The sequence below is a fragment of the Mesoplodon mirus genome (assembly GCF_964341445.2).
Source record: "Mesoplodon mirus genome assembly, chromosome: 18".
Classification (NCBI taxonomy): domain Eukaryota; kingdom Metazoa; phylum Chordata; class Mammalia; order Artiodactyla; family Ziphiidae; genus Mesoplodon; species Mesoplodon mirus.
The window spans coordinates 27,470,290-27,483,264 of record NC_138994.1 but is presented as its reverse complement, the minus strand read 5'-3'; the positions used below and the strand labels follow the sequence as shown (position 1 = coordinate 27,483,264).

The window sequence follows — 12,975 nt, the reverse complement described above, 5'->3', positions numbered from 1 at the left end:
GCAATTCAAGGAAACAGAATAACCAAAACAATGTTGGTAAAGAACAAAGTGGGAGGACTCACACATCCTGGTTTCAAAACTCAGTTCAAAGCTACTGCAATCACAGTGTGGTACTGGAATAAGAACAGACATGTAAATCAATGGAACAGAATTGACAATATAGAAATAAACCCTCATATTTATGGTCTATTGATTTTCAACAAGGGTGCCAAAACAATTCAATGTGGAAAGAACAGTCTTTTCAAATGATGCTGGGACAACTGTACATCCACACACAAAATAATGAAGCTGGACTCCTACACTTCACACCGTATATGAAAATTAACTCCAAATGGATCAAATATCCAAATGTCAGAGCTAAGGCTATAAAACTCTTAGAAGAAAACACAGGAGTAAATCTTTATGACCTTGCTTTAGACAACAGTTTCTTAGATATGATACCAGAAGCACAAACAACCAAAGGAAAAATAGATGAATTGGATTTTATAAAAACTAAAAAGTTTGTGCTTCAAAGGACACTATCAAGAAAGTGAATAAACCTATGGAATGGGAGAAAATACTACAGGTGGGAAGAATAAGATGCAGTGGGGAGAAGAAAAGTATAGTAGTTGCTAGGTGTGACAATCTCAAAATTTTGAACTATTACAAATAAAACAGCCACCCTGAACCACCCCAAAGGGCAGACCCAAGTTATTTTTGCTTTTAGTGTTTATGCCTTTCTAAATCTGAGAAGCTGCCAGGATTCTAGTACATAGCAAAAAGTGAGGACAACACCCTCAAGTGTGTAAGCTTTTGTGTGTACATAGCTATGTAAAGGAAACCAATGCTAGCTGACTGGGGGAGCATTAGGGCGGCTCTGTGACCGCAGCTCAATTTGCCTTCATAGTGTGGACACACCTCCCGCACTGATATTCTCAACAATGGGGTAAATAATTCAATAGGGATAAGGCTTTGATTTTCCTCTTATTCTCTCTTCGTGCTTATGTTCTTGGTACAATATTGATGTACCACGGACAAGCCAGCATGTGAATGTGCTCTGTCTGCTTAAGTTATATAGCCTTTCTACATTGTAGAGTCCTTCAGTTTCTAAAATCATGGAGCTTGTATTGTTAGATCCAATGAAGTGACTAAAAGAATTTTTAAAAATAAGCCATCCGTCTGGACCTGCATAGGTGAATGAAGGAGAAACACTTTACAGTCAGAGAAAAAAAGCATACTTAACATTTAGGATTATCAACCACTGCCGGTTTTCCATAGTATATTTCATTCCTGATTTTATCTGAAAGAGATATGATTACTACCACCATTCAAAAAGTGGTACTTTATTAATAAGCTCTTGGCTCATCTTTGAGGTAGATTTCGGATTTAAAATAGACTACCACACTGCTAACTACTTCACCTGATATTTCTCAGTAACATAGAGGCTTCATTCAAGAAACCTACTGACTTATAATTACCTGACACCCGGTGATGAATCAAGGATTTGTGCGGCCTGAACCTCATCTACTTTGGGAAATCCTATCTAATAAAAACATGCAAAGTTATAAATAGAAAAATCGCTAGGACCCCTCTCAAGACCTTGGAAGGGACCTATGCAAGTGAGGAGCCCTGAAGCCTAAGGTTCATTGAATTCATGATAAGTCCACCTCAGCTGGGGCCCTTTTCCAAACTTATTTAATGCAGGCAACTTATAAACACCCCAGTAATATGTCATTATAGGTAGTAAAATGATTTAACTCGAGGGTGGCATCTTCCCTTGGTGGCTTGCCTTTGGTAAGAGATGCAATAAAGTTTATATCTCACCATGGCAAATGTATCCTGAAGCAAATTAGCTTTGTCTATTAGAAAGACTTAGTCCAAAACAAAGACTTACTATACTGTGACAATCTTTTGAAAGTAACTGTGAATGAGTTTTCGGAGTACAGTACTAATTTATTTACAACACCAGATAGTTCTGATTCTTTCACTACCTTTTTCTGTCATTTAAGAGGAGCACAAATTCCAAAGGAACATGTTGGTGCCTCTTCCATTACAAATCTTTTCTAACCTACCACCCGTTTTCTACTTCATCACACCCCTCCCTCACCTTGTTACCCTGCTGCATAGATGCTAGAATGGCTCTCATATATGTTTTCCCATCGACATCCATATTTCTCCTTCCAGTATGAAAGCTTCTTGGGGACAAACTCCCTGCCCTATGCGTCTTTGTATCCCCAGCACTTAGTACAGTGTTCACAGACAGTGGGCATGGCACTCAGTGAATGTTTTGGAATGAATTCGTTAATTTTTAAACTGTGATTTATTTATTTATTTCCACAATGTATTGTCCTGTGTTGCCTACATAACTCTAGTGAAACTCTGATTCTTATAAGGAACTCTTGGTGTTCTAGGATGTTTAGGAAAAGTGGTGAGTTTCAGACGTTGTACTGACGCTACTAAAACCTCCTGGTGAAGGGACCTCACGAGCCTGCTCTCCGGTGTGCTAACAAAAGAAAAACCGACCCTTGGTGCTCTCTCCCCAAGGTAGGCGTCAGCAAACTAACAAGGGAAAGGAAGGAGGCCGCTAAAGATAGGCATCTGCAGGAATTGTTAATCCAGCTCCAGACACAGCCTCAACACCTTCATTAACCCAAAATGTGGGAACTGTGTGAAACTGGATTTCTGAACCACAAGACAGGTAGGAGAGTCTTTTCCAAAGACAGGTGTAGAAGAGCTCTTTACCTTGAGTCTAAAATCGCCTTCGGGCCATTGAACGTACCCACTATTATTTCCTTGTGTCATGAGAAATAAGAGAAATTTTGAGCTGAAGGGGTGTAAAACCCACACTTCTTATTGAAGAGTAGTCAGCAAAGAAAATATATTGAATTAGGCCACAGCAAAGTCTTTTCTTTATATTTTTCACACTACAGCTGAACACAAACAACGTCTTTTTCCATACCTCAAAGGTTCCTATTGGCCACAGATAATTCACTTCAGCAATATATGCTTTTTTGAAAAATAATGTTCTGGGTGGCTGGGGAGAGCCCCGTGGTGGGTGTTCAGGAATTCTTTCTGCTTTACCATTTAAAAGAGCTAATGATGGTTGGGGAAGCACCCACACCCACTGAACCACACCCTGCTAAACTTAGTTCTCTGCAGCTCTGTGTTGCATACATTTTGAGCAGTTAGGAACTTTGCACATGAAAAGGAATCAAAGTGAAATTCAAAAGTGGAAGTGCCTGGACCATTCACATATTGGAGAGGCATCCGTGGGATTCCATGACAATGCTAATCTGAGTGTTTTGGTTCGGGGCCTTTAATTGACCATGCCAAAGATCAGTACTATGGAAAGCAGAGCCTTTCATATATATGAGTTAAACAAGTCTCTTGGCCTCTTTGTACCTTAGTTTCCTCATTTGAAAAAAAAAATAAATGGCTCTCAAGACATACTTTCCAGAATTCATACTGGGCTTACTTACACCCAGCTAACCAATAACTGCATGATTGTTTTTACACACAGTTGTTTACATGTATTCATCTTCTATTTCACTTACAACTTGTGTAAAAACTGCATTCCATGCCAGGCCTGAAACGTTCCAAAGCTCAGTTCTGGGAGTAAATTGCAACCAAGATTTCTACAAAAAAAGACACAAGCAAAAGAATTAGAAAAGTAGATACTCTTTCAGAACATTTATCCTTTGGCAATAATTCTAATTTATATATGATGAAACATAACATCACTACTCCCTCCATACACTAAAGAAATCTCACTGTGGGAGATATTATGATTTATACTTTCATGATTATATATGTGGTGCAGTAGATACAAAATACTAAATGCTCATTAAATACTTGTGTTAAGTCATCTTTATTTCTCTAGCTAGGCAGCACTATTGACACTTCGGGCTGGATAATTCTTTGCTGTGGGAGGCTCTCCTGTACACTGTTGGATGTTTAGTAGCATCTCTGGTCTCTGTCCACTAGATGCCAGTAGCATATACAGTTCTGACAAGCAAAACTGTCTCCAGACACTACCAAATGTCACCTGTGTGCAAAATCACCCTGGTTGAGAACCACTGCTCTTGATACTGGGTGATGTTGGATGCTCAGCATGATCCTGCTCTGTGCTGGAACTGTCACCTCGGGATACAATGGAGACTGAGCTACAACTTCCTTACGGAGCTCTGGAGGCTGAGATGGGGTCTTCTGCTGGACTGGAGAAGGTTCAACCTCTTTAGTGACCTGTGGATTTATGGGAAGTGCCAGAGCCAGAGATTTAACAGTGACATTGTACAAGTGTGACTGCTGAGCTTCATTTACCCCATGATGAACACATGGTCAAACTACAACCTCCTTAAGTGTCTCCAAGGGCCGGGCGCGGGCCTCCTGAGGACTTGAAGTTTCTAGTTCCTCAGGGGCCTCTGAAGGCTGAGATGGAGCCTCCTGCGGAAGTGGAGGTGGTTCTACCTCTTCAGTGGGCTCTGCATGCTGAGCCTGGGCCTCTGCCTGGGGTGAAAAAGATTCAACGTCCTCAGGGGTCTGTGGATGCTGAGCAGGGGCCTCTTGATGAGGTAAAGATTCAGCCTCCTCAGTGAGCTCTGGATGACGAGTTTGGGCCTCCTGCTGGGATTCAGACATTTCAGCTTCCTCATGGGGCTCTGGAGGTTCATCTGGGCTCCCCAGAAAATCCCTAGGTATGCTCTCCTCAGGATAAAAGGCCTCCATACTTGGATGTAAATAATCACCCTGCAACTGTTGTTCTAGACACTGAGTGTTTTTTTTCAAATTGGCCTATAGTTCCAACAACAACTTTGGCAAGCCGTCGATGCTGAACTAGATCTTTCTTCAGGTTTGGGGGTGAAACAATAAAGCTCATTGGTTTTGAGCTCTTACTACCTAGAGGTGGAACAAGTATTTCAAATGATTGGTGACCTTCAGCCTGATCTAGACCTATGTGTTTAGTCTTACTTTTGTGTCGAGGAGGCAGAACCAAGGGCTGATTCTGATCCCACTCTAGCACTGGAACCGCCTCTGGGAGCTTTTGATGTTGGATTTGCTCGTTATTCAGATACTGATGTGGAACAGCAAACTGATCTGGCCCTATAGGCAGCTCTACAACGGAATCCGTGTCCGGGTATGGAGCCTCAGTCTCACTCAACTCCTGATGAGGCAGGGCCAACATCTGGACTGGAGACGAGGACGTCAAGTAATTAAAGCCCCCGGCTTCTTCCAGGGGTGTAAGGGCAAGGGGCAATTTGGGAGGGCTGTCTGAGGTGTATGAAGACCAAGTCTCGGTCAGGCGCGGGGGTTAGGGGGTCACCTGGACGCGGCTCAGGGCCCACTCTGGAGGCTGAACTGCCTGGACTAGAAGCCACAGTCGTTGCCATGTGAGGAGGAGCCGTGGGGCGCAGCAGCGACACAGAGGCACAGCCAGGACATAACATGTGGCGGCTCCCAGGCACAGCGACCCAGGCCAGCGAGAAGCCAGAGCCACATCCTCCTTCAGAGCCGAACTGAACCGTTATGCCAGCGCTGCGACGTGAGGGTTCACCGTTAGCAACCGTTAGCAACCGCACGCCCCTCCCCCACCTAACGTCCCACCCGTTATTTATGACATCTGTAGTTACTCCACCTTTATTAGGCTCCCGCGGAGATCCAATGCACACCACCAGAGTGAGCCTTTTTCCCAGAGTCCCCAGGGCACAAGCCACCCTTCCCCTTGCAAAGGAGACAATTACCTCCTGCCGGGCCCCCTTCCCAACCCCGCCCTGCCCTCCCAGGCCCCAAACAATGAGGCGGGATTTGGGCTGCAGACCCCAGTGGCCCCAAACTCCAGCAGCCCAGGGGTGGAGGGGGGTTGGGAAGGATGCAGAGCTTCCCGAGGAAACCACAGGATGTGGCATTCTGGGAAATTCAAAAGTGCTAGTCCAGTTCTGACAATCTGAACTCTTCCTCCTCGAAGCTGAAGTCTGAGAGACATTCTTCCTCCCTTTGGCTACAGGGCTGACAAGAAAAGTAGCTGACCTGCAAAATGAGCACCAGTCAGGGTGGCGGGAGGGGAACACACCTTACAATTATTCTAAATTGTTGCCATTTCCTCCAAACTCTCAGTATTCACGTCTCATTATTAATTCACCACTCTGTCATCAGAGGTTACCACTGAATCAGTGATGACTCCAGAACTTCTGTAGGAGGGGTTTGGGGCAGGTGAGCAATTCATTCTGGGAAAGAGTGTCTAAAACCAAGCGAATGGCCCTTTATATTAGCATGGGAAAACTTCCCCCATCCCACCTTGTCTCAACAGAACCATTAATCTAGAAAAAACTACTGTGTCACTTTTCAGAGGTCTACCCTGTGTGCAGACATGGAGAAGACACTTAGAATGTTAAAGTCAGCATGTGAAGTAGTTTTCTCCAAATACTGTAACTAGCACCCAGTTTACTTTCTTCACAGTCCTTTTCATAATCTATTTAATTTTAGTCCTTTTTAATTGTCTGGTACACCTGTAACACCTAAACTCCAAGAGAGAAGGAGCTTCATCTTATTTCCAGTGCCTGGCACATAATGGTTTCTCAATGGAACTGATTCCAAGATTGGCCTCATTTAGGAATGGATCTGTTGTTACAATCAGTTTTCCGAAATCTTTACTATCAATATGGAGTCCTTTCCTCTCACATTTCACAGGAAGCTAGACTTCTTAATGTCCAAACATGGATACGTTTGAAGTTTCCTTGACTGATTTCAATTGAATTAAAATAATTATTTTGTACAGGAAAAACTTTCAAAATTTCTACATTTTTCAGAACATAACCACCTTTTCTTTCTCTACTTTCTTCCCTTCAAAACAAACTTTGCAACGTTGGGGTGAGTTAAATAATCAGAAAACTAGCCCCAAAATAAGCTCTCAATGACATGAAACACATTTTTTGCTCCTTTTTAATAAAAATCCTATATACAGTACATTAATGTTTTCTTTTAGAAGTTACGTTGACAACTTAATCCCTAATTCGAGGCATCCATATAATTGGTTTACAGAAAGGTGCTTCGGCAAAATATTTAACACAAGATATATATGAGATGCTGAGATCTGGGTAATATACCTTACTTGAAAGGCATGAATAGTTTTAAAACACTGTAGCATAATCACACTTAAGGCCATAGTTACTTTGTTCCCAAATCCCTGCAATTCTATTTGAGGGGAGTTCTAAAGGGCCTGTGTCTTCTCCTGTGTCCACAACTGTAGACGTACACTGATGGCCCTCAATCCTGCTCTCCAAACTTCAAATAACGGGCCAGAGACAAGGCTCGGGACTTGGGAAAGTCCTAGAAATTCCCTGCCTCAAAAGCAGTTTCAGAGTTTCACATTTTCCTAAGGAAGACAGAGCTGAGTAGACATGCCAAAGTCTTCCAAATCCTGCTGCTTGTTTTGAATTATGGCTACACTGGCTGTGTACCCCTTGAGTTTGTATCTCCACATACACATACTTGAATTAAATCCTGTAGTTCCTCTTTGGTTCTAGCATCTGTGACCTCTTCACAGAGTCTATATGCCACGGCTGTTTTACCAATTTCTGAGATAAAGTTAACAAGGATCAATGCAGAAGTTTTCTTGCTCTAAAACTTCCTGTATACAATGGTAGCACCCAATAATTAGACATTCTTTTGATTTCTAAAAGCAGAAAATAAGAGCATTTTCCTAGAAGTTCCCTCATCTGACACTCCAGTTTTTATCATAATTAGTTGTGAAAAAATATATAAGAAGTATCAACTTTGGTTCAAAAACCTTTATGATCTTAGAAATAAGAACTAAGGAATAATGACATAGAAATTAAAAGCTGTGGAAACAAAAATGTTCAATCACAATACAATGAAATAGGAAGGCATTAGGTGGGGGTCAAAATGAGTTCAAACCTGGAGAGATACCACTGGACTATAATAGATACTTCATATTAGAAGCAAGGCCAGGGCCTACTCCTTGGGACCAAACTTCTACCAGATACAATGAACAAAGCTTTGGAGACAGAGACAGAGAGAGACAGCATTTGAACACTCTACTGGCAGAAACTAGCCCATGTACCTTTTGGACAATTCAGCTTTCCTCAAGGCAAGCTAGAGCCACCAGGCTTTTTGGTCTAAGGAGTTTGGAGTACATATAAGGAATACCTTGGCATATTAGGGACAAACAACCCAGACATTTAGTTTCGTTCTTAAAGGTTGTTACCCAGAGTTGACAGCTGATGGAGATTCTGCCTGATGACCAGGGAAGTCAAACTTCACTGGAAGGACTGCCCAGGCTGGAAGGCCAAGACCAATCCAGGGTCAACTCTTACAAGCAAATAAGGTCTCTGACAACTTTGCTCGGATTTTCTCTAAGCCTGCAGGGCTGTGAAGCAGGGGAGCAATTCTGTTCCGGGAATCTACTCATCATAAAGTTTCCTTTGGGCACAGCCTGTGACATTCTCACCACTGTATAACTCGATAGGGAACACAATCAACACTATTCAATAGCATGACCACTTTCAAGGCTCACAAAAACGTAGCCAATTATTATATAAGAATCATATTCACCCAATATATCAGAAATGAAAACTGAAATTAAACTGATTTCAAAAACATCATCTAATAAACTCTTCAACAAGAAAAAAACGATAATAATAATAGTCAATATATTTTCTCTGCTTACTATGTTTCAGGCATAGTTCTAAGCTTTTTACATTCATCATCTCATTTACTCTTACAATAGCCTCCATTAGGTGATAAGCTGTATTACTAGTCCTATTTGCAGATAAAGAAATTGCAGCTTAGAGATATTAAATACCTTCCAATGCCTCTGGCTAGAAAAGCCTAAAATTGCAACAACAACGACAACAACAAAATCTAAGAGACGAAGTTAGGACTCAAACGCAGGTGCCCAAGGCTTATCATCACTGCACTATTCTGGAAGATAAGCAAGCAATTGGGGAAGAACGGGATCAAACGCTTTCTGTAGGAACTGTGGCAAGTCACTCTACATCTAAACACTGGGGACAATAATATTTGCTGTCATTTTTCTCATAAATGCCACAAAGAACAAATTTAAGACTGCTGCTGTGAAAGCACCTGGTGAATGAAAGAATATGTAATGTTTTCGCTAACCATTATTTTCATCCAATTAACTTTTCAAGTAACTTTACTTGCTCACTGAAACTGAAGTACTTCAAGGACAATCAAAAAGGTCTTACCTAAAGCCACAATCAGCAGTTTCTGGAATGCATCTGTCATAGCCTTCTGAATAGCAAGCTTCTGGGTTACCTTCCTTTCCATAAGGAATGATAATGACCCTAAATCCAACCAAAACAGATGAATGTAAAATGCCTGTCTGCATAACTGATTTCTAGGTTATGTGTGTAAAACTAAAAATGCATCTGTGATTCTTAGATCATTATCTTAGTGATTAAGGGCAGGCACAACACTGGGGTACGGGTGAATGTCTCTGTTGTAGGTATACCCTGGCATGGCACATTTTGACTGCTATTCTGGAAGTTCCTAAAACACTCGATGGGAAATGCAAACCAAGAACGTGCACAAATCTCATACTACTCACAGATTTCAAATGGACAAGCTGAGGCTGCACTGCTACAGACCCTGCTCTCCTGTGCGTAAAGGGCTGGATTCATACAGTGACATAGATTTGGCGGTAGTGCAGATGATCTGGCCTCTCCTCAACCATCACCCACTCAGGTGGATGGTGGAGCCTCCTCCACTCCATTCACTAACAGCTCTGCCTCTGAGTTAAAACCCTAAGCCCAAGTGCCATGGATTCTAGGAAAAAACTCAGTACCAATTGGAATCCCCTTTCTAGGGATCTACATTAACTTTTTCTGCTCAGGCCCTTCTATAGGAGGCAAAGGACTGAATATTTACACAAGGGTTTATTTCAATCTTTAGACAATGATTTTCTTGGGATAACTGAAGGCCAGAAGACATCTGTATTTGAAGGAATATTTTAGCACATAACAAATTATTAACAACAACCACAACAAAAACTAACTAATTTTCCTTCCTCCTAAGCTTCTTGGCAGGCGGTCAGTTCTCAAATTCTAAAGTTTAAGGTGCTGTCAGGTATTGCCTAAGATAAAAACCTATATTGTCAGGCAGAAAAAATCTGCCCAGGGCTTTAGTGGCTTAGAAAAGCGATGATGTGTCTGAAAAGGTGAGTTTCAGAAAGAAAGGAAAAAAGAGAAATCCCACTCCCTCACCTCCCCACACACAAACATACTGGAAAACAGACCTTCCTCCAACTTATGCAAAGGTTCCTCAGCCATGACAACTCCGGGACTCCTGCACTCATGGGAGGGCAACACCACCTCTAAAGCACAGAAGAACTTCAGGCTTTGCTTCTGAATTCGTGTCACAATAGCTTCATTTTCCCTTTCTTCAAGGTTAGAAAGATCCTGAAGCTGTTAGGATTATGAATTAAAGGCTAGGCTTCAAAATATCCTGTTGTTAGAAATAAAAACGAAACTCCAGCAATCCCAGGTAATAGTTTAGGTATGCAATAGCTTCAAAATCAAGTTGGGACTTGCAAATGAATGACTAGATATGGACAACTATTTTTTATCATATACCATACAAATACTGGCGAAAATTATGGACACCGCCATCCAAGTCATTGAGATTATCACTAATTCTAGGTGGCAGGCCAATGCTCACATACTTCCATGTGGAAGGCTCTCACATCTCCTCCCCATAGCCCTGTTCTATTCTTCTCTCTAAAGTCTAGGAGTTCAATGTTGAAAGGAGTCTGGTTAGTCAAAGAAAATCTACAGACTTCACTTTGATGATCCTTTTTGACCACCCATTGAAACCAAAGTAGTGATTTGCCAATTCTTGGCATCTGGAGCTGTTTAGGGCCAGCGTATTATGTTGAACCGCCTTATGTCTGGTGCCAAGACGAACCTAAAGACATAAAAGTCCTAAAAATATCACAATCCTACATAGAGACTTGTTTTGGATATACCTGAGATTTATCAATACCAATTTCCTAGAGTGGTTGTGAAGATTAAGTAGGACATTTTAAGCAATGAGCTCACAGTCAGCCCTAAATAAATGTTATTTATTATTTTTAAGTCAGTACTTTTCTGCATCATTTCCAGGGCCCCTGATTAACCGGAAGGTTCCCTGACCTCTGGTGGTGAAAGTGATGATGAAAGCAACCAAGGAAGCCCAGCAGAAGCCTATCATGGGGCTGGGGGTAAGCAAAGGAAGTGAACTGTTTTACTCGTCTCATCCTGTAGCTCCTGCTTGACAATATGACCTGAAGAGGAGGTAAGATGGACCTGCCACTGAATCAGGACCTTAATCTGTAGCACCCCCTCCCCAAGTTACTAACCCCTGTTAGAAGAGGGAATACCTATACCTCTATAAATGTAAATAAAGCAACCAAAAGAAGTAGGGGTTCATCTGCATGAACAAGCTTCTTGGAGAGTGCAAATATCGCCAGTCTTAACTCTCTAAATAACTTACATATTACTGTGGATTTTTTACATCACTAGTTCTTTCTTAAATATCTATTTCCACTTTGAACAGGGTGTAGTATATAAATATAGTCATAAAAATTCAAATAATACAAAGGAAGTCAAAGCATTGTTAATTCTTTATTGATTGGTTTGTGCATCTTCCTCTGTCACTAGTTTATGAGCTCCTTAAGTGCTTGAAGGAACCATAACAAGGAACCATTCTTTCCTTGTTACCAGAAGCAAGCATAGATCTTGGCATATAATAGAGGAGTGATGGTCTGTTGACTGAGTGAATGAACGAGTACATAAGAAAATGAAGTTACTTTCTCCAACTGAAGCTGCCTGCTGGGAAGGAGAAATGAAGACTAATTTTTAAATGTTGAGTGTCGCATGAGAGGCTAGGCCCTGTACGGTGAGCCATAATGGAGCTGTCCTGGACAATTAGGAAGCTTCAGAAGGGCTCTGAGCCCCTGGTAGTAGAGACAGTTGACATCTGGGATAACCTTGCCACAGTTCTTGCTGGCAAACATTTCCCTTCGTGCTACTGAGAAAAACTCAGATACATTAGGCCTTTCCTTCATTTTATTTTAAGATGTTATTCACTTTTCTGTATTTATAAAAATACAGGGGAAAAAGATAAGAATTATGTATACATGCCAATGAATAAAGGAACACATAATTGGAACTTCCCTGCTGGTGCAGTGGTTCAGACTCTGTGCTCCCAATGCAGGGAGCCCGGGTTCGATCCCTGGTCAGGGAACTAGGTCTCACATGCATGCTGCAACTAAGAGTTCACATGCCACAGTTCAGGAACCTGCGAGCCGCAACTAAAGGAGCCTGCCTGCTGCAACTGGGGAGCCCTTGAGCCGCAACTAAGGAGCCAACCTGCTGCAACTAAGACCCGGTGCAACCAAATAAATAAATAATTAAAATTTACAAAGAACACATAATTAAAGGAGGTAATAATATCGGGGGTGTGGGTAGTAAACTAAGGCTCTGCATTAACAAAAGAAATCTAGGGCTTCCCTGGTGGCACGGTGTTTGAGAGTCCGCCTGCCGATGCAGGGGACACGGGTTTGTGTCCCGGTTCAGGGAGATCCCACATGCCGCAGAGTGGCTGGGCCCATGAGCCATGGCTGCTGTGCCTGCGCGTCCGGAGTCTGTGCTGCGCAACGGGAGAGGCCACAACAGTGAGAGGCCCGCGTACCGCAAAAAAAAAAAAAAAAACCAGAAGGTGCAAAACTGTTTCCTATCCCAGGCTCCTATCTTCCGTCTTACAATACTGTAACTGACACTTCAGAGAATCAAAGTCCACACCGTGTAGGATTTTTCCCACCAGTACAAAACACTGGCTCAAGGGCAAGTTCGAACTGGCTATTAATTCAGTTCAGCAAACATTTCCTGAGGCCAGGCCCTGTGTTAGCAGCACTAAACGCAAAGAGGAAGCATGCCATCACTGCTTTCAAGAAACTCAGATTCTAGCAAGACAGGCAAAGCA

The 12,975-nt window shown here is 42.2% G+C and overlaps 1 protein-coding gene across 1 annotated transcript in view; it reads right to left on the bottom strand.

Annotated features, from left to right (window-relative positions):
- Positions 1–5,714: 5,714 nt before the first annotated feature.
- The window catches only part of LOC309793382 (RAD52 motif-containing protein 1-like), a gene marked incomplete at its 5' end in the record, with an annotated part of 28,184 nt that continues 20,923 nt past the window's right edge, over positions 5,715–12,975 (bottom strand). The window contains 5 exons of the mRNA XM_082603854.1: positions 5,715–6,003; positions 7,465–7,550; positions 9,201–9,299; positions 10,250–10,418; positions 10,795–10,917. Of these exons, the coding sequence (XP_082459980.1) occupies positions 5,902–6,003; positions 7,465–7,550; positions 9,201–9,299; positions 10,250–10,418; positions 10,795–10,917 (579 nt within the window). The 3' untranslated portion in view covers positions 5,715–5,901. The remainder of the gene's footprint in view (positions 6,004–7,464; positions 7,551–9,200; positions 9,300–10,249; positions 10,419–10,794; positions 10,918–12,975) is intronic.